General features: G+C 43.1%; 1 protein-coding gene across 4 annotated transcripts in view; it reads right to left on the bottom strand.

Annotated features, from left to right (window-relative positions):
- Nucleotides 1-2,839: 2,839 nt before the first annotated feature.
- Nucleotides 2,840-24,532, bottom strand: part of BPGM (bisphosphoglycerate mutase) — a 31,433-nt gene continuing 9,740 nt past the window's right edge. The window contains exons 2-5 of one of the 4 annotated variants that reach the window (XM_077783312.1): nucleotides 21,498-21,539; nucleotides 16,700-16,792; nucleotides 13,652-14,307; nucleotides 2,840-6,005 (exon numbers count right to left, since the gene is read on the bottom strand). In XM_077783312.1, the coding sequence (XP_077639438.1) occupies nucleotides 5,812-6,005; nucleotides 13,652-14,252 (795 nt within the window). In that variant the 5' untranslated portion in view covers nucleotides 14,253-14,307; nucleotides 16,700-16,792; nucleotides 21,498-21,539 and the 3' untranslated portion in view covers nucleotides 2,840-5,811. Of the gene's footprint in view, nucleotides 6,006-13,651; nucleotides 14,308-16,699; nucleotides 16,793-17,811; nucleotides 17,908-21,497; nucleotides 21,540-24,532 lie in introns of those variants that run through there. The other 3 variants (XM_021551937.3, XM_021551938.3, XM_077783313.1) reach the window with 3 other exon arrangements.

The raw sequence follows: 24,532 nt of genomic DNA, 5'->3' as shown, positions 1-24,532 counted from the left end.
GATATAAAGTATTAGTGCTAGTTAAAATGAGGTATTTCTGGCTCTGGGAAACACTCGAGCCAACCACACAGAAGGGAAAGCACAGAATATAAGATTTCCAGTATTGAAACAAAGTACTTTTCATTTCTGTAGGGTCTCCTAAAGCTTTCACCTTAAAAAATGAGGTCTGGGAAAGTTTATTCTGTTTTGCTATTGTCCAACAAAAATTACATATCTGTTCCCACAACATCTCATGAAACTGAAATGTGTATGTTACTCAGAAAATTCCTTTAGAGATATGAGTTGAAATATAAATCAAGTGCAAAAAGAAAGCTCATGGGTTTTGCATCTCTAACAAGGACTTTTCACACTAATGTGTTAGGGAAGGTTGCAGAACAAGAATTAAAATTTATTTTGCAGGAGTCATTTTCTATCAGCTACACCTACAGACTCACTCTGCTTGGATAACTTACATCAGACCACATATTTCAAGATATGACAAGGTGTAAGGGGGGGTCTGAACTTTTTTTTTTCTCAAAGCTCAATTGGACAGCACACATGCAAAATGCTTATAAATTTCCACAGATTCTGACAGGGAGAGAAAAGAGAGCTCTTGGAAAAAATTATTACAAGAGTATCTGAAATCAGATGCCTGAAATCCAAGGCACCTTCCAATTAATGTTCTTTTTGATTTGACATTTGCTCACTGCTGAGCACATTTTCTCATGCAGCACTGATTGATCTGGTGAAGCCGCTGATGTTGGACTAAAGTAGGACTAATCTGCACAAGCAACCCTGGATGATGAATGCAACTTATTCCCCAGCAGAATCAACTCACCCTCACACCACTTGTTACACCACAGTGCATTTCTGGCTGTGAGATAAAATGTGCTGCCTCTCAGGAGAAGCTGATGACACCTCCCTGTCCCCATGTGCACACAGGAGTGTAAAATCCACCCCTTTCCCTGTGCATACTTCACCACAATGCACTTGCTCCACCTGCTGTCCACTTGCTTTTCTACAAGTCCATCTGCAGCTGCAATTTCTGCAATTGCTTTGCCTTCAGGGATACTCAGGGATCTTTATGCCTGCTTTCCCACTCCTAACACAGCCAGTATCGCTGCCTTCCATAGAGATTCTGGAAAAAAAACAACCTGCAGCTCAGGAGCAGCTGAAGAACCACAGCTCTTAGAGGTCCAGCTCAGCTTTAATCACAGTAGTTACTGAGAGCCTAGGAAGTGTCTATCAGGAAAGAAGGATTCACTGGGGAGTTACTCAGCAAGGAATCCTCAGTCTAGGTTAGTGATTAGTAGCACATGCACATTCCTACTTTCCAGCTCTTCTGCTAGATTATCACCAGGAAGAAGCAGGAAAAAAAAAGGGTTTTGCTGAAAGAAACGGGCACTTGCACTGAACAGCTTGGGCAGCATCAGGGTGCTCCATAAGTGTATTCAGTTGCACCATTTGCTCCTCATGGGCAGGCATGACCAACCTGAAAGATGGCAGCAAAGTAGTGCCTGGCCATGCCACAGCCACCCTTCTCTCTGTGCTAAGCTGAAGTTCCCTCTTGTATTCACCCACACCCAGAGCCTCTGGCCACCTAAAAACAAGGAAGAGGCAGCAACACCTGTTCAGCACAGCTGTCAAAGAGATCCCAAACCCTTCTGCACCCTCTATTTGAATCATTAGTCAGTTCCCACAACAGCTCTGAGCTTCCTTGAGCAGCAGTTGTCACATCAACTTCCTCTCCTGCCCATAGGAATTTAAGGCTGAGGCCAGCAGAGAAGACAGACAAGGTAAGTGTCATTTATTGTGAACTTGGAGAATGAGCACTCTCCACAAACTAAAAACAAAAGAAAAAAAAAAAAAAAGAGAAAGAAGAAAAGCAAAGTTAAAATTTTGAAAATGTGACTAGAGTCAAGTCTTTCCTCAGGCTGTGCAGAGCAGGTTCATAGCAAAGTCCTTGGCACAAAAGTATGGCAGATTGAAACCAACCTGGTCTTCAGATGGTCTTTTCCCAACACAGGAAACAGTGGACATGGCTCTGAACAATGTGAGGTGTTACTAGCAAAGTACAAAAAGTGACTGGGGGAAAGGGAGGGATTACACAATAAAATACCAATAGAATTTTGAACTGGTTGGCAGTAGTGCCACAATATTATAAGCAAAATTATAAGCATCAGTACACAAATGGTTCAGAAAGGTCTGTTCCATTCCCCACTCAACCTCAACACAATCACAAGACCAAGTTTTAAAAAGTCTGTTTCTTTAGTATGCTTTTATTTTTAAGCTCCACAGCTGTGTCTTCCCCACTTCTATCTGAATGTCTTAACTTTTCTTAGGACTTTTATACTGCCTCCCATTACCCCGGCATCCAAGGCTTTCTGTGTGAAGGTCAACAGGTTTGCAGTTCTATGTGCTTGTCATTGGACTCCAACTCTACTTGGCATAAAGTGGAGAGTGAAGGGGTTGGCTTTGTCTCCAGAAGTCACAGCTTTAAACACACCAACATTACAAAAAGTAATGCTTCTTACTAAAAGGAAAAGCAAGCATGGGAATCAGTAAGCATTTGTTTAGATCCACTCTTCTGGAAGTAAAGTTCCTTGTTCCTAAGTAAATGGCCCCATAGTTTTGAAGGGATATGTATTCCCTCCAACACAGCTTCTTTACATGTAAACACAAGGAAGTGTTAGCTCCAGCACTATTTTTAACCCAATTGACTGCATGATGTGTGATAAACTGTTTAAGAAGTTTCAGAATCCTGAAGGTCAGTTTTATTTACTTATCAGCCCTGAAAAGGAAACAAAGGGGATAGGAGTAGAAGGAAAAAAAAAAAAAAAAAGACTGAAGCCAAAATGAATTCTATATCAGGTGAATTTATTGAGTTTTAAAGAATTTGCCAGCTCCACCATATTTACAAAGGTTTTCAAGAGGATCTAGAGCTATTACTGCTACTGAACCACATGTTAAAAATGTATAAAACAAACCAAATCAACCACATCCATTAGATTAACTGTAAAAACACCATTTACCTTATAGGACCTTGAGGCACACTCAAACATAGGGAAGAATGTTTCCCAACCACTGACCTCTAAAGCAAGATTCTCATTTCTCCCTCTGATGTAGTTATGCCTGAAGATCTTGTCTGACACCTTGGAACTTGGTGTCTGTTCTTCAATAGACATGGCTTATGCATCAGGATTTTAAATAAAAGGTTACTCAGACTTGCAAGGCATTAAAATAACCCTAAAGAGCAGAATGAAATCCCCAGTTGGTTCCATTTGATACTTTTGTGAGGTGTTATTGCTGCCAGATGTGCACATAAAATCCTGTCATCACTTTGGAGCCACAATCCAAGCAAACTAAGCCAAACTTCCCAGAGCACTGTCACTGTTCACATCTCAAGAAGCACTGTAGGAACAGCACCTCCTGCAAACATCACACTGGTGTTCTCTTCTTCCTGTCCATGAGTCAAAGGAGGACTTCAGTCACTTTCACCCCTTCAGCTGCAATTAATGCTCCCTGAATTCCCTCATCTACCTTTCTGTTCCTCTCTCCACCCACAGAAGAGATGATGGATTCTAAGAGGAGGAGAGAGCCTGTCTCCCAGTTCAGCTGGGTTAATTTCCAAGGATATTGCAGCTGCATGTCACATTCTGAAGAAGTTCTACATTACAATTCCACACCTGGATGCACACAGTTCCCACTGGCGACAGGTGGCTCTGCTAGTCTTGTTTACAAGACTACAGTAACATTTACTTGATATTAAGCTTCACACATTATTTAATGTCTGGGGAAGAATTTACTCACTCCCGTGCCAGTGACCCTTCTCAGGGTTTTCAGGTGAACATTTGCTGATCAGCAATCTAACACTAACTTGTAAACTATCAACTAAGATTCAGAGTTACTCTAAGCACAGAAACTAAAACCCCAGAAACTAAGTCAGTATCAAATCAAGTATCAGAGAAGCTGCTATTAGCATTTCAGAGGATAAAAACCAAAACAACCAAAAAACTCTGAAATATGTCTCTTGTACAAAGAAAGAGGAAACCTACCAGCTTTATGTTTAACTGAGAAATATGTAACTTTGTTCCTACTGCAAGGGCTACAAAAACAAAACCAAAGATAAGCCCAAGCACCATTCATGCATGCGAAACTACCTTCTAGCAAGACGTCTTTTATGGAATATGTGCTACTCTAATGTGAGCTGGCATCAGACTTGCAAAGTCTTGCTCCACACGTCAGCAAGACTGTCAGAGGCACACCACACTGTCACACTGCTCTCTTCAAAGGAAAAAAAAAATCTTCTCACAAAAGCAAGCTACAGAGCTGCTCACTGCAAAGCAGCAGCTCCTCTAGGATTTTAAAATTTTATACTCATATCAAGGAAATTCCCATCAAAACTGAGATTTGTAGCTAGGCCATGCTGAGAACATATTCAGTTCAAGCAGCACACACACACGTGTCACCCAGGTTGATATCCAAGGTCAGAATCAGATGCTCATGTGTTGAGACAGTGGGTCAGATATAAACTTTCTAGCAGTTTCATATTTGCAGGCAAGAATAAGAGCAAATCTTCAAAAGTGGAATTACCCTGGTGCCCGTGTACATAAAGAGAACACCAGGCTGCCACACCTGCTACACTGCATCCAAGCACGGGGTGAACTTGTCAAGTCCAGTGCCAAACAGCAGCAAGGCCACACTCGGCAGGAACCAAGCTATGACTGCGAGGAGAGTTTACAGGAGAACTCTTTCAGGCATGGCAGAATATCTTTCCTTACCAGCAGGATGGCTGAATGAGCTGCACCCAGCAACACTTCTGATGCATGCATCTCTCCCAGCCCTTCAGAGAATTTGATACAGATAATGCCACAGTTATGTTACAGTGGAACACATTTATCAAGATACCTTTGCAACTCAGGAAAGCTTAGAGGGGTATTTTGTATGTCATTTTTGCTGAGGTGAGCAGGGATTATTTATCAACTTGACTAAGGGGTGATGAAACCTCTAGTACACATTACCAAAGTGTTTCAGAGGTATTCAGGTCCCTCACTAGGAGCTACACGATAACTTAAACATTGAGCAGAAAAGCTTTGTGCTTCTTTTGTGGACTAAAGTCTGACTTAAATCCTATTACTGCAAGCCAGCAAAATGCAGTGACGCTAGGCTTTGCAAAGATGGTGGAGGAAAAGGGATTCCATCTCGATTCCTTAAAAACCCAACACAGTGTAAAAAAAGATAACTATGATAACTTTAGTAGTCAGAACACCTCTACAAAATTCTCTGGACCATGAACTGGCCACAGAAGACTCAAAATAACACAGACAGAGAGTTGACCGGCTGAAGGTGTTCTAAAAGACTGAAGGAAATCCACTGAGAACAAATTGACACAGCTACTGTGGCACAGAAAAATCATAGTTGGTAACACTGTTATCTGGTTCCATTTTATCAGTGACAGTTTTAGTGCCTATTACATCCTGGACTTAAGTTAGTCCAGTAAGCTGGTGCTTTTCTCCTTAACAGATTACAACTGATTGTTAGTAGACACCAATAACACATCCCTTTATTTCTCTACTGGGCCATCCTCAGTGGTGGATCTGGGGCAGACTGCCCTGCAAGTTTCCATTACCTGAATCATCTCTTCCTTTTCCAGTTTTGAAAACCTCAAGCTGCAATCTAAATTCCAGTTTTTGAAAAGGCAGAGGGTTAAACTACCAACCTGTGACTCAACAAGTATCCCTTCCAATTATTTAGTGCTTGAAATTGAGACATTCACACAGTGCAACCTAGCAGTCATACACACATCATCACTTACTACCACACTGAACACAGTTAGACACTGGGATTTAACTTCTCAGCAGATTTTACTTTCCCTTGATCTTCCACTTTTTTGATGGCAGCTTGGATAGCTTCTTGATCACCCAGAAACTGGTGAGGGCCCAGAGGGTGCAAATTCTCATCAAGTTCAAGAAGTATGGGCACACCAGTGGGGAGGGTGACATTGATGATATCCTCATCAGAGATGCCTGCCAAAGAAAAACAAAACAGAGTTACACCTTCAGCTTCCTCATTGCCTACTGCCTTTTTTCTGAGGTTACCTAGTCTTAAAACAGTCAAAGACATGTTCCAGCCTCCATCAACATCACCAGCCACTCAAGGGTCAACTCCCAGCTAGGCCACAGCTTGGCAAGTCCTTTAGGAACAGCTGAAGGAGAGAATTCCCATCAAGGTGAAGACAGTTCCTTCACTTTTTCAGCCTACACGTGTGAAATAAACAGGAAGAGATTGCCCTGGAGACTACACTGTTCCTTTAAAACAGGACATGTAGTACAATAGGTTCCTCTCCATAATTTCCCAACTCACACATCACAAAAGATGGGAGCCCACACGTGCTACTCCAACATGAAACAACCTCTGCTACACAGCCAGTACTCTTTAAAGAGGCAGGACAACAAGGTTAGTTTTTCTCTTAAATTTTTTGGGCAACTCTTATCACACCAACTGTCACAAAAATGAGTATTTAATTCTACTTGTGTGAGACTCACTCTTTTCACATGTCTGATTTCTCACAAGCAAGTTTACAGCAGGGTCCACAGTACTGTTCTCAGACTTCCTACATAGAAGATATTCATTACCATTTTCAAATGAAGGGAGGAAAAAGGAGGCAGAAAGTCAACTTGTACAGCTTGGAGCATTCTTCTTTTTTCATTTAACTAAAGGAATGTGTACCTGGAAACAATATTAATGTTATGCAGATGTGTAATTAAAATATTCTGGGCTCTCATCTCAATGAAATTGCTGCTTATTTTCACATCGAACGCACATCCAAAGCTTCCAAGTGAATTTCAAAACCAAACATGCTACTAAAGTTTCCACACAAAGTCCAAATAAATGCATTAAAAGCAGTGACTGCAAAGACATTATCCCTCAAAAAAAAAAAAAAAAAAAAAAAATCAGGCTAAAGAAAGCCAGTGTCATTGGGAATGTCAAGATTTCCTTCCCCCCACACCCCACTTTTTAGAAGTACTGAGGTCCCAGCAGCAGCCTGCTATTATGAAGCAGGGCAACTTTGAGTAATTCACTCAGAAAATGCACACAACCAAGCTTCTGAAGTGATGACACCATATGAACTAGACCAAGGTGCACCAAGCAAACATCCTCCTGGAGCAGCTGACAAAACAGATGGTCCTCAGAACACATGGGTGTAAATTTACCAGAGATTTTCACATTACATAGAAAAGCAGAGCTATCACATTAACAGGAAAACGCACACGAGTCAAGCAACTCGGCAACAGTGGGGTGACAACAGGCCAGAAAAAACAGAACTGTTCATGAGGTGAGGATGATATGTCCCTGCCCAGAGACTATACCAGCACCCAATTTTTGCAGTGACCTATTCTTGCTTCATGCTCAGCACTTGGGTGGGTCCTAAGTTTCAGAAGGGCATGGAGCACCAGAAACAAGCCTTGGCAAAGAACTTACACCTTGTTACATATTGAGCATCAGTCCATTGAAACAAGGCACACTCAGAGAGCTGAAGCAATTCTTGCATACAAGGGACAAATAACTCACTGGTGTAGGCCACAGAATCAGACCTACAGGGGAAAAAAACTCAAAGAATACCTAAAATTTAAAAATGGCACAGAAATGTATGGGAAAAATACTGCATCCGTTCACTAGGCACAAGTACTGTTCTCAAGGACTTTGTTTGCAAAACAGGCAGCCAAGCTGCCTGAGCTCTTATTTCAAGGATTCTTAAGAATTAGATTTTAACAACACCCACATCACCGTGGATATTCCCAGAGAATCCCTGTCTAGGAAGAGTTCTGACCACCTCCTAAGTTTGGTCTCCCAGACTAAGCCATTCATATACACACAGAGCAGATGAAGTCATGCAGGAGAGTTTAGGCAAACCACATAATGCGGTCAGGAGACGTGATATTTGAAAGTTTCCTCTGGAGATGGATTAAACAAAACTAGCTGTAGCTACATGGATTCGGAAATGCATTTTACTGTTTTTACAGAACACAAAGCGACCACAATGTCAACTAGTATTGATTTACAAAGCAAAATAGTGCAGTCTAGGATAAACACACAGCAGCAAGCATGATGGTTTTCTCCTCAGGAGTTTTCCTCATACAGAAGTGCTGCCCCACAGCCAGAAGTCCGGAAATGCAAGCTGAAGTCAGATGAAAATCCTAAAGAAACAACAGTGTCCTGTTGCTGTATATAGCATTTCTGTTCTCCAGGAAGCAAGAAGCTGAGCAGGCTGGTCACACAAGCTCTTCGGTTGCAGGAGAGCTCACCACAGAACACTCTCCAGCCAGCAGGCCAGGAGGACAGCAAAGGGATCACACCCTGGAGCAGCAATGGCTGCAGTGTGAGCTAACTGCTATGCAGTTACTCCATGTACTGTAACTAGAACTAGCTGACCTTTTCCTGAGCTCCATCCGAGCTGGCCTGAGTCACAACCCAGCCTAGGGCACAGGGAAGAAGGGTGAAATCAGGGCAAGATCTCAACTGCTGAATCCAAGGTGCAATGGTAAATAAGATCTCTGAAGAAACAACATGCTTCCCTCCAGTTTAACACCAAAGCCTGGGTCTCAGTACTGCTGAAATACCTTGCTGCTGGAAGCAGCTTTTACCCAAGAGGGTTTAAAACCCAGATCTTACCTACTTACAGTTGTGAGAATCCACAGGCATTAGTGAAGTACTCAGGATGACTTCCTGAGGAGCCCAGATAAAATGTTGACCAGGCAACTGCACTCCTCAAGTGGCCATCTCCCATGCTCTGTCCTGAGAACACTGTTCCTCACCTGCACAGCAGGAAGCAGTAAGGTACAGGAACGCTGCAGTAACTTGGTATAGCAGTTATTATAAAAGAGACCTTTCAAAATCACATTTAAAATTCCTCCCCAGCTCATTTATCCGCTGTTTAACCAAACTGCGTAACCAAACACACAAATTGGAAATATCTCCAGGCAAGCTTAAGAATTCACCTTCATGTGGTAGCCCATGGAGTGTTTTGAATCTTTGGACCTTACAAAGCCCTACAGAGACAAACCCCACTGATTTTGAGCACCTACAGCCCTTTCAGGGAGGCTAGTTCAGCTTCCCCTTCCCTCTCACCTCTTACCAAGTTACTCCCTCCTATTCTTATGGTTAGAGGAACCCCAAACCTACAAGAGCTATTGAGAATAACAACAGCCCTCCTCTCTGCATGTCAACTGCACTTGAGGCCAGATGATTCATCTAATAAAAGATCATCCACAAGATCAGATGCATAAACTCAGCCTCAAAAGCTTGTTTAATACTGGTGCTTTGTAATTGAGTTCTAAATCAGGTCATAGCATCCCATATGCTTAAGGGAAATACTAAAGCTTTAGCCTAGTAAGGTAAATATTTAGATCAACTTTCTGCCCTCCCTGAAGGCTGACAGAAGATCTAACTTCAACAGGGCAGAAGAGGGAAACAAGTACAGTGTTATAATCTGGTTTCTGATCTGGACAGAATATTACCTTGCTGTGTAAATTTTAAGGTAAGAAAGATGGGTGGTCTACAATCACGGTTGCAGTATATCATTTACATTTGTTTCACTCGTGTCTGCCAAAACTTTCTGTCTGTATTAGGTTTGCACAGCCAGGCTTTAGTAGTAGGGGGCTACCAAAAAAGAACTATGGTGGGTTGGCCTTGGCTGGACACCAAGTGCCCCCCAAGCTGCTCTGTCACTCCCCCACCTCAGCACAATGGGTTGGGAGAAAAGAAGCAAAAATAACTTGTGAGTCAAGATAAAGGCAGTTTACTAAAGCACAAGTAGAGGCCAAGCAGAGAATCAAAGGAAAACAAAGGATTTATTTTCTACTTCCCACCAGCAGGCAATCTAATCACTTGCCACTAATCAGGGCTTCAGTGTGCAGAGCTATTGCTTCCATGTCATCATAAATGCCCTTCCCCCCTTTCTCTTAGCTTTTACTGCTGAGCAGACTTCATAAGGGCTAAGGAATATCCCTTTGGTCAGTTTGGGTCAGCTCTCCTGGCTACATCCCCTCCCAAGAGCTTGCCCAACCCCAACCCATCTGGGGTCAATGTTGGAGAGACATTCCTGATGCTGTGGGAGCACTGCTTAGCAGTGGCCAAAACACAGGCCAAGGTAATTTGCAATAAGGCCCAGCAAGATCACAAGAAATAAGCAGCAGAAGCACTGAGCAAAGAGTGGGGGAAATTACAGGGAGAGCCAGACCATCTCATTTCAAGACAACTGAGTTGTTAGATCTCAAGTTGTTTCCTGCAACTGCACTCACAACACCACACTCACATAAGCAGTATTTCCTTAAGAAGGCTAGGCAGCAAAATCAGTGAAATAATCTTATTAAGAAGCCCTCAACACACAATCCACACCAGGTGTCACAATGTGCAGCTCCAGCATGTAAACTAAGGAATACTTTTGGAAATTCTAGAATCAGGCATTCCACAAACCCCTGTCTTGAGGTACTTGACACCAGTGCCCAAGGTTAAATAGCTGGGAAGAAAGAGAAGTTGAGACAGACCACCAATCCTTCATCTGGTAAATCAGTCCATTGGACTTGGTCTCCAACCAGCACTTCAACAGAAATGGGGCAAGGTGATCACAAATATTACACTAATATCTTCATGAAGGGACACTGTCAAGAGGGTTCAATACAAAGCACTGGTTGTTAGATAAAGAGAAAACTATCCTCCCCCAAAGAACTGAGAAAAAAACATCTGCAAATAGATCCAGGATACTCATTTAGCATGACAGATTCTACAGATATTTCATACACTTTAATGAGGTCCACTTTGTGCAATGAGAAAACAAGAATAAAATCCTAACCCACAACCAAAGCCTTTTGAGCATGATACTGTTGCTCCAATGATTGCATGCAAGTAGAAAGCAGAACTACATTTCCAACTCTTTACTCAGAACAAGGAAAACACAGATTCAGAGAATTGCAGTACTGTTTCAAGAAAATACCTCCTTGAAATAGTAACTTCAAGGGATAGTCCATCGTATTTTAGGAAAAAAAATCAAATTATCACTAAAACAATTAGAACTGTTTCATCAGATCCAACTGAATGAAAACATTTATATTTCCTGCCATTTAAAGTTTGATCTACGTCTTCCAAGATCAAGTTAACACCATGACTAAGACATCCAAGCAGCCATAAAAGATTGCTGCTTGAGGCATTTGGAACCCAGTTTTCAAAATGCCAAGGAAAAAAAAAAAAAAAAAAAAAAAAAAAGGGTTCCAGCTAAGCTGGAGGGGCTTAAAAAACTCCATTCAAGTGCTGGACACACTAAGCTTATAAAAAAGAAAAATCCACAAAAACACAGCCCATCTCACAGTGGGTGTTTTAAATACAGGAGACTGGCAAAGTTTAAGCACTGTTGAATCAGGCCCAACTCTAGCAGGGTTCCAGAGCAACTCACAACATTCCAACAGAGAAAGGGAGAACCAGTCAGCAATGCAGACAAGGAACCCCTTAGATCCAGCTAGATTTAGACAGAGGGAAAAAAAAAAGCAAAAACAAAATAAAGGCAGATTGTAACACCAGGGTTCTCAAAGGTCTGTCCATGCTACCCTCCAAGCCACCTATTCAGAAATCTGTTCTCCACCACATAAAGGCTAGGGGAGCAAAGCAGGTACCTGCCAGTAGCTCCTGTGTGGGAGCTGGGGTAGCCCCCAAATGGTCCCTGGTCAACAGAACCAGATCCTCTGCCAAGGATTGCTCCCAGTTCCCTGTGCAAGCATATGTTGGGAGGGTGAAGGCATACTGCAAGACAAAGGACAGCTTTACTACACCTAGAGTGTAGTGGGCAGTCCTGGAAGAGCTACACAGAGTTAGCAATTGTCCCAAAGAAAAGTTCTGCAGTACTGCTCCTCCCTGATCTCAGTGCAGCGAGAAATCCAGCCATGCTAACTCCAAAGCAACCCTCCCCAGCCCCTGAGGCTGCCAGCCCCTGTAGCAGGCCTGCACAGAAGGCGGCCCAGGATCTCTGCTGGAACCTACTTTCAGTTGTCACCATTTCATCCCCAAAGGGCTTGGCCAGCATGGTTTCATGGAGCTAAATCAGTTCTTGGGAGGCAGGGGAGTCACCACAGCTGCAGACCCCTCTTCCCCTTTTTTCTTTATCATTTCACACAGTGTGAATGACCACTCTGACCACATCACGGAACAGACTCAACCAGCCCTTCCTCCTTCATCCAGCCATGATCTGTACCCCGGGATTCACAGCCTCTCTAGTGCCAGAATCCATTTGTACCTGCTCATTTCACAGGCTTCAGACTCCTGATATCTTGACTGTTCCAGTATGGCCAAATGCAAAAAGTAATCAGCAGGCATAGCCACAGAGCAGAGGACTTTATAACTAAAATAACCCACCCCGAGTGGACACAATCCAGTCTGCGCATATTTGTGACTACAACTATAGTAGGCTGCATTCACACATATATAATCACTGAATTCTGCTCTACCCACAAAGAAATTAATATAGTTTAGGATGGCCTAGAAGCCAGGAGATGAAAGAGGAAGGAAGGGAAGAATCTATCAATGAAAAGGATGTTTTTTATTATAAAGTCCCAAATAAGTCATTTTCAAGACCAGTTCTGGGATTTTCAGCCCAGGTAAGACTTGCTGGAACAGGACCAGAGGAGGGCCACAAAAACAAACAGAGGGATGGAGCACATCTCCTGTGAGGAAAGACTAAGCTGGGGCTGCTCAGCTTGGGGAAGAGAAGGTTCTAGAGGGCCTCTAAGAAAGATGGAAACAGACTTTTTAGCAGGGCCTGTTGCGATAGAACAAGGGATAATGGTTTTAAACTAAAAGAAGATGCTTTCAGACTAGATATACAGAAGAAAATTTCTGTGATGAGGCTGGTATAACACTGGAACATGTTGCCCAAAGAGGCAGCAGATATCCCATTCCTGGAAACATTCAAGGCCAAGCTGAACAGGACTATTAACAACCTGATCTAGTTGAAAATGTCCCTGCTCATTGCACAGGGACTGGACTAGATGGCCTGTAAAAGCTATCTCCCAACACAAACCATTCTGTGGTAAATAAACAAACTTATGCTAAGCCACCAACTTGGCTATTTATTGGGATGCATTTTCTATATTGGGATATAGTGCAATATTTGCACAAGCTCCAGCAAGTGCCCATTCTCTGCAGAACTCTGTCACTTAACTTTTAAGTGAAATTATCAGGGTGACCCACTGAAGTAATAAGAACATCTTCCACATCCCAAGCCAAGCACTTTTATTCTGCTGTGTTACAGCAATGTTTTTTTTTAATTAAGAGATGATTATCACAAACCTGACAAAGCAGCTGAAAAAAAAACAAAAATAATGTGAGTCTGTAGAGTTTTTGTCTATCTAAACCAAACAGAAATTTTGTTTGAATACAGCAGTTTTAAATTAACGAGAAATAAAATGAAAGCATTTTGCCCTTTCCTTAACTACACCAACCTAACCAATTCTCTCCCCTTTCCACATCTCCCAGTTTGCTTCCTTGACCAACATTCTACTTCCTCCTTGGAGACCACAGACATTCTTACCTTGCCCAGGTAAGCAATGTACACTACAGAACAAAACATAAAGCTCCAAGCCACTGAGTAAGGAGAAAAGGGGAAGGCTAAAATGAAGGCCCTTACCTTCCACATGCTTCAGCAATGCCCTGCTGCTGTTGCCATGAGCAGAGATAAGAATCATTTTGCCACTTTTCAGTTCTGGCACTATCTTTTCATTCCAGTAGGGAAGGAGTCTATCAAGCACATCTTTGAGACTTTCAGCCTTTGGGAGATTCTCCTGAGAGACATCACTGCATTTGTAGCGGCGGTCATTGTAGATCTCTGCGTAGTAGGGGTGAGATTCAGAGATGGGAGGCGGGGTAACATCGTAGCTTCTCCTCCAGATTTTCACTTGCTCCTCGCCGTGATTCAGCGCCATCTCTGCTCTGTTGAGCCCGATCAGCGCTCCGTAGTGGCGCTCATTCAGCCTCCAGGAGCTCTGAATGGGGACCCACTCCTGGCCCATCTCCTCCAGGATCAGCCAGGCAGTCTGGATGGAGCGGCTCAGCACGGAGGTGAAGACGAGGTCGAACTCGAAGCCCAGAGCTTTGAGGTGTTTGCCACAGTTCTGAGCTTCCTGTATCCCATCGCTGCTCAGCTTCTGGTCCACCCAGCTGCAGAAGCGATTCTCCTTGGTCCAGGCTCCTTCCCCATGTCTTAGGAGAACGAGCCTGTATTTTGCCATTCTGGTTGCAGCTTAGCACAGAGGGCAGTAGATCTGGCATCTAATAGCAATACATCTGGACAAGGACATGAGATAGACACATCAAACATCCCACAGATAATGCAATACAAGTAGCAATATGGTAGTGTGAAGTAAACAACTATCAGAATCAAAACAATCAAAGAAACGAGTGTCTGCTGAGTATTACAATTGGGAGTGGGAGGAATTCCAAACCAAGAGATCTCATGTGAGAAGGAAAGTGCCATCCTTCACCCAGCTTGTTGCAACTAGCCCACTAAAACAATTGATTAGGAGCAGATTTGCACAAGCTGTTACAGCCTACAGTTTCCCTCAAGTGATTAAACAGAGCCTCACTCAGTATCACAGGATCTCAGAGCAGCAGATCTCCCTCACTGGGCAACTCTGAGGTGCCACATGTAGCTGGAGCCCACCAGGGCTATCCAGATCCTCACTGCTCAGAGGGAATGCAGGCACAGACAGCAGCTGTGGCCCTCAGCCAGAGGAACTGGAGAGTGGGAACACAGAACTGCAACTGGCAAGATACAAAACCTTATCGGCTTTTCTCAATGGAGATGTCAACACAGTCACACTCTGCATAATTTCTTCATAGCCCCATCCTGTTGTGCTAATTATGCCAGTCTATGCTTGAGTTTTTCCTTAGGCCACCTCCTTCATTATTCCTCCACACTCAAGTGTGACAACACAGATACTCTGGGATGCAATGTACAACTAGCGAGTCCTCATTTCACCAGCTGTATCCCATCCTCTTCCTGACTTTCAAGTCTATTTTTCCTCTCCTGTCTGTGAATTACAATGCCAGATTCTTAGGCACCAGGATTAATGTTTTTACTTTTGGAATGGGCACAAAAAGCCTATTTGCTGTCCTCATTAAGTCAGACAGCTACACATTCATAAGGTCAAACAGTACCTTTCTATTTTTTCTTTCAAGCAACATCTCCTCTGGATTGTCTTCAATGGCAGATACATTTTGACCACATATCCAAGAGTCTGCCAAGGGGGTCAAAGATCTGCTACAAGACAGTGGGATGCCTGAAAGCCCCATCTAACACAGGACTGCAACTCTGAAAACCCCAACCTGATCCCTCTGACCTGAGACACAGGCTAGATGGCAATGGACAGAGCAGGGGAAAAAATATAAATACAACTCTGCACTGGGGAGGACTCCACTCCTATACCTCAGATGAATATTAAGTGCTCTCAAAACCATGGACAGTGGGAGACTGAGCTCTGATTTCTGTACACCCAACCTTAGGCTAGATTTCTATTACACGCTTAAGGAGCTCCCCTCAAATATCAGTTGGAGCTGCTTCAGTCACACTCCAAGCATCTCAAATTCAGGCCCTCTGTGACCCTGAATTAGGTCAGATGGCAGGATGGCATAGGCCATGCATTCTGGGGTTTGGGAAACACTCAGCACAATACCAGCATTCATTTTTCCAGGCTTTCAAAAAAAAAGGGTCTAGAAAAGTTGAATTCATTAACAGACTTGGGAATCTGATCTTGCTTGTAAGAGCAGTTTAATTCTCCTCTAATGTCATGCTAAGACAGAGTCTACATCACACAAGGAGACTCTGCAAAACCCCTCCAGTGCTGATTTTTGCCTAATGGCACAGCGCAGGATTAAAAAGCCTTTGAGGACTGAGATTTTTACAGACTATCAGGAGGCATTGTTTGACACCCAATAGACAGCTGAAAAATACGAAAGAAAGTCTTATTTCATACAAAGGCAGGCTGAGATTTGTGTATGGCAAGAAACATCTCAGACAAAATCCCCTGCATGGTCCACTTTTTCCACTCCCAATAATCAGCTGCAATTTAAGCAAAGAAATCAGCTATTTCTAGGATTCAGGTGTCATGTCACATCAGATCCAACACTAAACTGCACCCTGTAAGATCCCAGGTTTATAACAAAAGCAAGCACTTGATAGCATTTCCACCTAAAGCAACTGATCCTCACTCAACGTACCACAGATAATATTTTAAAATTGCAATGTGTTCACAGCATGAACTACTATACATAAAATAGCTCCACAGAAAGCTCTATCTCTGCAAATACTTCATTATTCAGATTAATTTATTCTGTTATCCACAGGAATGGATTACATAATCTACAAAACCAAATTAAGACCCAACAGTAGGGGTAATGCACCTCTTTGCCAAAGTTAAATTGGCATTTTAGCCAAAAGCAATAAAAAATTAGTTAATATAAGTTAAAATTTAGTTAATATAAGAGATACAAAAAGACCAAATAGTATCTGGGTGTCATAAATTCCAGTTCACTTATATGAAACAATAGGCAGAAGCACAATTCTCAAACAAATTTAAAAACAACTAGCAAGTCACAGCATTGCTTTAATATCAGTCCACTTCTGGAAGCATTTAAACTAGAAAGCCTTAGAGCAACACATGGAAATAATCCTACTCACCTTTCCTACAGCAAAGGAAAAACCTACACAAATCCCAGCACAGGCTCAAGATCTGCTTTATACTGAGGCCAGCACACACCCTTGGCTGGTTACCTGCAGGGAAAGAATAAACACGGAGTGCTCGAAAGAGCCCACAAGTGCAGATGGTTATGCCAGCCACCATTTGCTCTCAAAGCTGTTAAAAAAACTGAGCACACACCGCTTGTATGGGCTGGGAAAGTCACCAAATACCTTCTCCCAAAAAGATACCAACGCACAGCTCCTGCATTTACAACAAGGGAAAGTTTCTGGTCTCCCACATGCCCCAGGACATCATTTGCTCCCTAAGATTTGTTTAGACTGCAATTACCATAGCTCTAGCATGCACAAATCTACCAAAAGCTCTGGGAAACCACGGAGGATACAGAGAGCAGACCTGGATCCAGCACAGAGGCACTGGAAGAGGTTGTCCAGAGAAACCGTGGGTGCCCCATTGCTAGAGGTGTTGGAAGCCAGGCTGGTTGGAGACTTAAGCAACGTGGTCTAGTGGAAGGTGCCGCTGCCCAAGGCATGGCGGGTGGAACCAGATGGCCTTTAAAGTCCCTTCCAACCCAAACCATTCTGTAGTTCGCTCTATCAGCGAGCAGAAACCCAGAGCGCCAGCTCAGCTCAGGAGAGCAGCGCACGGCGCTCAGGAAAACATCTTACACCGGCCAATCTCCTGGCCAAGCACAGCTTTAAGGTCTAACACCAGACGCGGCCACTTCCAGGGCTCCTGCTCCAGCCAGGACGAGCTCCCCTGCCCATCCCTTTTATCAGGCGTCCCTGTGCGGAGCACCTGCGTGTCCCAGCCCTCCCCGAGCACGGAGGCTCGGCCACAAGTAAGGCACCACCTCCCGGACACGGCAAACACCCGCGGCCGCAGGCGCGGGGCGGCAACCCGCGCACAAACACGAACACGGCTCGCAGACACGGCCGCGGGCACACACGCGGTGCCTCGCAGCCCGGGGAACGACAGCGCCATCCCTCCCCGGAGCGCCGGAACAGCCCCGCCGAGGAAAGCCCCCAGAGCCGCTCCACCTCCTACCCGAGGCCGCTCCCCGCGCCCGACCCCGTGCTCTCCCGGGAATTACCGGGCTGAAGCCGCGTCGCCACACGGGAGCTGCCGCTGGGCCGGGCCGGGGGGGCGGACCGCGCGTCTTATTGCGGCCGCGGCGCCTCCGCGCCCGCCACAGAGCCGCGCGCTGATTGGCCAGCCAGGCGGATGGGCAGCGGCCTCAGCCAATGGGCTTGGGGCGTGGCGGGGAGGCGGGGCCCCGGGCGCGCCCGGCCCGGCGCTGCCGCCACCCGGGGGGCTCGGGATGCCGCGGCCGTGCCGCCCCTGCTCCCTGCCGCGGAGTAGCGTGTTAAATACAGTTTTAGGTTACAACATAATGTTGAAACAGAAACTCTACGATGTAAGATTCTTTTTTACTAGCTCAAGAAAGAGATGAGATAATCAAGAAACTCTTCACACAGAGATGGCAGTGACTTGGGGCCCATAAAGAGTTACTGCCTCCTTATCAGAAAAGACAAACATTCTTCCACCTTCTCTCCGTTTTATGGAACCACCAGGATTAGGGGGAAGAAGTTGACAAAAACCAGAAATGTTCTGAATTTTCAAGGCATTTATACATCATGTATGATATATAAATATGCAACAAGCTATTGCTTTTAAGGCTATTCCTTTGTTCAGAAGGGATGCTTTTCATAACTTAGTGTCCAAGAGCATCCAGACGTCCATAATTCTTTGCTTTTTATTGTCTTGTAATTGTCCTAACTCTAAATTTTATTACTCTAATTTTGTATTACTATTTTTATAACCATTTTATTATTATTAAACTTTAAAATTTTTAAAAACCAAGTGATTGGCATTTTTCACAGGTTCAAATTCTAATTACTCATACTGAAATCAGTGGCTAAAAAAAAAAAAAAACAAAAAACAATGTGAGTCTTAAGGATCATGCTAGCTCCCTCATTCCCACAGGCTGTAATCCCAAGCTGAAGTAATTAAAAGCAAGTTGATGGAGCAACTCTGGTTCAAAACAAGAGGGAAGTGGTGTGGCAAGATGGTGTCCTTTAGTGCTTCTACTGCCATAGGTCTGGTTTTATTTCTAAAAAGAAGCAGAGCACATCTTTCATACCCCATCAGTCACATTTTCTTCTCTAAATGCTTACCCCTGGACAGCCACAAGGTAAAGCTTAGAGGACTACAAACTGGATGTACACCAAATGTGCTCTGTCATCCTCCCCTGTGGGGGATAAAGGCAATCTTCCCTTTTTTAATAAGTTAAAAAGATAGTGCATGAAAACAAAAGGGGGTGGGGGGAATTCAGGTTCTGATAGGAAACAACTTACATGAATCACAAATTTAAGGAAATTTGGGGCAGAGGTATTATAATAATGTCTCTAGTGTGCTGTGGGGAGAAATGGTGTCTAATTTTATATTTATAGGGATATCCAGATCCTAAGATGTCAGTGGGAAAGAAGGCTAATCCAGATGAAACCTGCTTTGCTAGGCTCACAGCACTGTGTGGTAAGAGTGGGCAGGCTGCTAGTGAGCAGCATCTGCATCTCTTTGGTGGCTACTGCACTAGTTTCTTATTCATTTGGGAAGCTCCAGAAAGCATTCTGCATCTCAGGGAGGATACTTTCAATGTCTTTCCTGATAGAGCTATTCCTGACCTCACCACAGAACCACAATAAAATCTGCTGCTTCTGCAGAATATTTCTACTGGACATGCATTTTTCTTAACAGCTATACATAAAATCCTTTTCACCTCATCCACCAACTTTAATATTAACAACTACCTTTCATTTCTGTCAGGTTTGTCTAAGCCAGAACTTAAGAGTATAAACCCAGTCCAGCCTATGTAATCAAAGCAATACTCAAGTTCACAGCGTAGAAGAGTTTGATTTGCCACCCATCAGCTGAAGCTGGTGAAGAGAAATGCTCCCATATCCTATTGCAGGACCACACACCTGCAGTAACCATGCCTTCAGGCAAACTGGTCGGTTAACTTTGTAAGGAAAAGAAGCAAAGGTTCTAGAGATGGAAGGAAAAACATATTTTCTTGAATATCAGCACTGTAAGAATACAATTAAAGGAAAGAAACATTCTATGCCACTATGGAGTCACGAGTGAGTAGACAGTAACCCATGCCACAATCCAGAACCTCAGTGGCCATTAAATAAAGATTTTTGTCTCCTTTAGTCTTTAGGCAAGACCATTGGCAGCCTAACGACTTTGATTCACATTTCAAAATATCCAAGGACAGAAGAGTCAAAGCCACATCCCTGTGCGTGACTTCTTGCAGACAGCTACGCTCACTTGGCAGCTATTATCTCTCAGACCAGCTGGGTTGTGTTTTTCAGGGTCTCTGCTCTGGAGCCCTTCCAGGCTGTTGCATTTAACTGGAATGTCTGTGGCAGAATTAGTCCAGGAAACTCCTTTCCTCAATGTGTAAACTTCTGCCAGGGCACCAGTGCAACTGCACCGCTCAGAATAAAGGCCTGGAGCTGAGCAAGGCAGAAGCAGAAGAAAACAGAACTGGAAAGAAGAAAGGCTGATTAATGATTGATTAAAACTGTGGCAGACAGGAGCGTTCTTCACTGATTATGCCTGTGGTACTCTCTCACAGAATAGTTACTTTGTTCAAAGCTAGATCCAGTGTTTGCCACAGAGCATTGCAGACATACCCGTTTTAATTTCCAAAACACCCTAAACAAAGCTCTTTGTTTAAAACTATTTGATACATGATCTGTCTTCATTAATAATTTCATGCTCAAAATAAAGTTCTGTAATCAAGTCCTTGCATTCTTTAATAACCCTGAAACCCCCTCTCTAGAAGTTCTCTTGTGTGTTTTCCTACTGCATGAATTTGTCTCCTTTTCTAGACCCTCCCTACTCCTTTCCAGCCCATTCTCTCTGCCACCCAGATGGGTGCCCAGAAAATCCTCCCTCACCTTTTTCTGGGGTACCAGGCCCATTCATTTTCAACACTTGATATTTTTTCCTCTACAGAAGATCTAGATACTGTCTTTCCTCTGTCTGCTATCCATGCTATTGTCTCACATTCCTAGTCTATTGATGATGGCCCATTTCCACCCACAGACAAATTTGTACAGAGAAAGCTCTGGGAGTATAATACACTACAAAGAGAAAAACATCCTTACTGCCTCCTGAGGATTCAGAATTACAACACTGTAAAATGACCCTGCCTAATGCATCTCTACACACCAGACCTCAGACTGTAACACAAAGAAAATAAACCTTTTTCCATCAGAGCTCAAGGAGCAGGAGCAGGCAAGGACTTGCCAGGCTCCTTTCCCTCTGTTGGAGCCACTCACCACATCTTGCAGTACTCACACATGTGCTTCTCAGCATTTCCTTGGCTTGAGCACACCTGTGCGTGGGGAATTTTTCATCACACACCTACCCCTATTTGTCAACATGTCACACCACCACATCTTAAACCAAGCCTAAGATTACCTCAAACTTGGGGGTGCACCTGACAGAGCAGCAAGGCACAACTTGCACACCAGGTAGGCACCCAATTACAATTTAAGCTCCTTAGCAAAGGCCCTTTTTCACCTTCTGTTTTACTAGTTTAGGCACTGTTTGACACCTCTTTAATGTTAATACAATGCTTCTTTAGTGTTTTAACACAGTGGGGCTTTCATCCTGTTTGGTTATGGAGGTAATACATGACTTCAGTAATTCCCTTTATATCAAAATTAGAAGCATAAGTCCATGTGAAGAGAAAATAAAGTACTCTACCTTTTTTTTCTTCTCTCTATCTGCATTACTTGGAGGGAAAACCTGTTTAAAAAAATAAAAAAATATGAGTTTGTAAGCACTTAAACTAACCCTGCATTTGTCACCAGAGTCAGAGCTTTAGTCTTTAAGTAAGTGCAGAAGTTCTTCTGAATCATTAATACCAAATAAATGATCAAGGAGGAAGAAAATACATAAAAGCCCTCATTATATGCAAACCAGATGGAGGGAAGCTGCTTTGGGAGGCATCGTACTCTAAATCTAAAGTGGGAACTGAATTTTTTAGGTATCCCAATAGCTAGGTACTGGTAATGTTATTCTGAAGTAAAAAAGGAGACTTCTGTCTGTTGTTCTGAAATATTGACTCAAAAAAAAAAAATTATTTCTGCATATCCCAAGCTGAGAACATATGCATGTGGAAAAATCTTATACTCTCTATGCCCTTAAAATCATTACATTGTCATCTTCAAATAAACACCTCAGCACAGCAGGTGCCTAGGACATACAGAGAAGTGCATGGAATACAATGTTCTGAAGAAATCCTCATGGATACAGTTATAAACTTCAAAAATACCTCTAAAAAAAGTTTTACAAGGTCTCAATGGCTGGGAAAATAAAATAATAAAATTCTTTCTCACAATGAGTTTTCCTATTTCTGGAGCCAGAGACAAAATCTGAAGATTTACAAGGTTCACTTTTAAACTTTGTGGGTTGGGAGTGGTTTACATTTCAGATTTTGGGTTGGAGCATTTCACTGGTTTTTAGTCACAATATTGTACAAATTAACTTCTTGTAGCAGCATCAAAAGCAAAGAAAATCCTGTGATTAATCTGCTTTTTTCCCCCCATGATAAACAAAGTGCACCAGACACCAGACGTCAGTAAGGAACTGTCTGGGAAGAGATAATTTTAAAGTGCTTTGAAAAAAAGAAAGCAGCAGGGTGGTGTCTAGTCATGATAAGTTATTTTGAAAACAGACTGGATAGTGCTGATACTAGAGCATGATGACAGCACATAACAATCTGGGCAAATACAACCAAAAGAGTAAAATGGGAACTTCAGTGTCATTGCAGAGAATGGTGAGAACAACAAACACACAACACATACTCAAGTTCATATATATTAATGTCTTGCTATGAAAAATGAATGGTTCACCTCAAAAAAAAAAAAAAAAGCTGCTTTAAAGTCTTTTACTTCCACATTACAATGAACCCTGGGTTAACTAAGACCTTGTTGATGTGTGTGTGGAGTTATCTCTGTCTGTATTTATGATGTTTTGTTTTCTCACAAACACTCTACAAATCACAAAGACCTTTCCGGTGCTTCTTATGTTTCTGTCCATGGTATGTGGCTCTCTTGCATCACAGCAGTTTACAAAACAAGACTGGCTGAAGTTCAGTTTGGTTTTGAATGGAGCACAAAAATGAGCTTCCTACAAAAAAAAATCTGTCCTATGTGTCATGGTTAGATAATATCAAGAGAAGGACTGAGTCACACTGTTCTACTTTTACTGTAACTCCTCAGAATTCACTGGGGCTGCTCCTGACCGTAAAAAGCAACAAAATCAGGCATCTCTTTTACAGGATTTTTTCCCAGGAAACTTTAGGAGTTAGGTTGCTAAATAAATAGCTGTGTATCACAAGTTAATTCATGCTTCCTCCCCTTCCACCCTGCCTTATTTCTTTAACAAAAAAGGAGCATGAGTGGAAAGTCAGAAAGGACTAATAAATCATGCATGATGGGGAGTCAGAATATCCAACTTCCAAGACTTTTTCAATTCGAATTTTCATCTGTTTTACTTACATAGAAAACCATTCACTTAAATAATTTTGTGGCTGGCTTCCACTCTTTTTCTATTCAGAATTAGTCTATTCCTCTATATTGTCAGTAGATCTACCTATCCATGGAAAGGCCAGGAAAAAATATTTTGCCTGTAATTCAGTATCTCCTTTTTATCTTACAAAGAAAGACTTCTCTGCTTCAGCACTATCCAACATTCAACATTTTGCAATGGGTCAAGTACTTATTGAAACATTCACTGTTGCTGTCCTTATTCTTTGTACAAGTCTGCACCTGTAATGCATCAAACAAGGGACTGAGGCAACTGAGCCAAGATCAATACAAGGGATGTGTGAGGGAAAAAATGGGCACTACAGTCCTGCCCTACTTAAGAAGAAATGTGCAGAAGCAGGTAACATCTGGCAACAACCTGTGTTCTTTGTGGGGAAGGGTATAATGTCTCTAGAAAGACACCACAAAATGAGGCCCATGCTGTTGGACCAAGGCTTCTTGCCCTTCTCAAGATGCAGAAACTGTGGAGATGAAGAAGCCACTTTATCTGCTCTTACGGTTGCATGTAGTTGGGGGGGGGAGAGGGGGGGCATCTGGGAGCACACACAGGCCAAACCAATTTTCCTGGCTTCTGCAGCAGCCCACACATGGCCACCATCTCTTCCCAGCCCCTGGGGCTCCACACAAGTCCTGGTTGCAGGACAAGTAGAGTCCCCAGCCAAGACAACTGCTGGAAGCCTCGTGCTAGAACAGTGTTCAGCCATGGCCTCCTCCCTGCACATCCTGAATTCCTTCTGGAAATGACAGATGCTGAGAGTGCAGGAGCCCATCTGCCCAACCTAGAGCAGACCTGAAGCACAGACTGCAGTAACTGTACAGCCATGGATTAGTGAAGGACAATGAGCCCAACTTCCTTGGCAAACACTGGACCTTCCACATCCCCATTAAACATTCAGATTGCCCACGGGTCCTGCCATGTGACTGGAGAAACACCACATGAGGTTCTGCTCTTGTATTTACAAAACCTGAGTAACTCAGTCAGCTAAAACAATCTGCCTTCCCTGTTGTTACGAGTTCAGGTTATAAAGCAATTTCTATTCAGCTCTAACTGTACAGATTCCACACTGGTATTTTTCATGCTGTTCCTAATCAAGATGAACTCATTGGTTTTACTGTGTGCTTCATTTTGTTTTGTTTTTCTTCAAACATGAGGAAAATATTTACAGCACTTTTCAAAACTTTTGTGTT

This window comes from Lonchura striata, chromosome 5 (genome assembly GCF_046129695.1).
Source record: "Lonchura striata isolate bLonStr1 chromosome 5, bLonStr1.mat, whole genome shotgun sequence".
NCBI lineage: Eukaryota > Metazoa > Chordata > Aves > Passeriformes > Estrildidae > Lonchura > Lonchura striata.
Note: the sequence above shows the minus strand (reverse complement) of the source record. Positions and strands in the feature narration are given on the sequence as shown.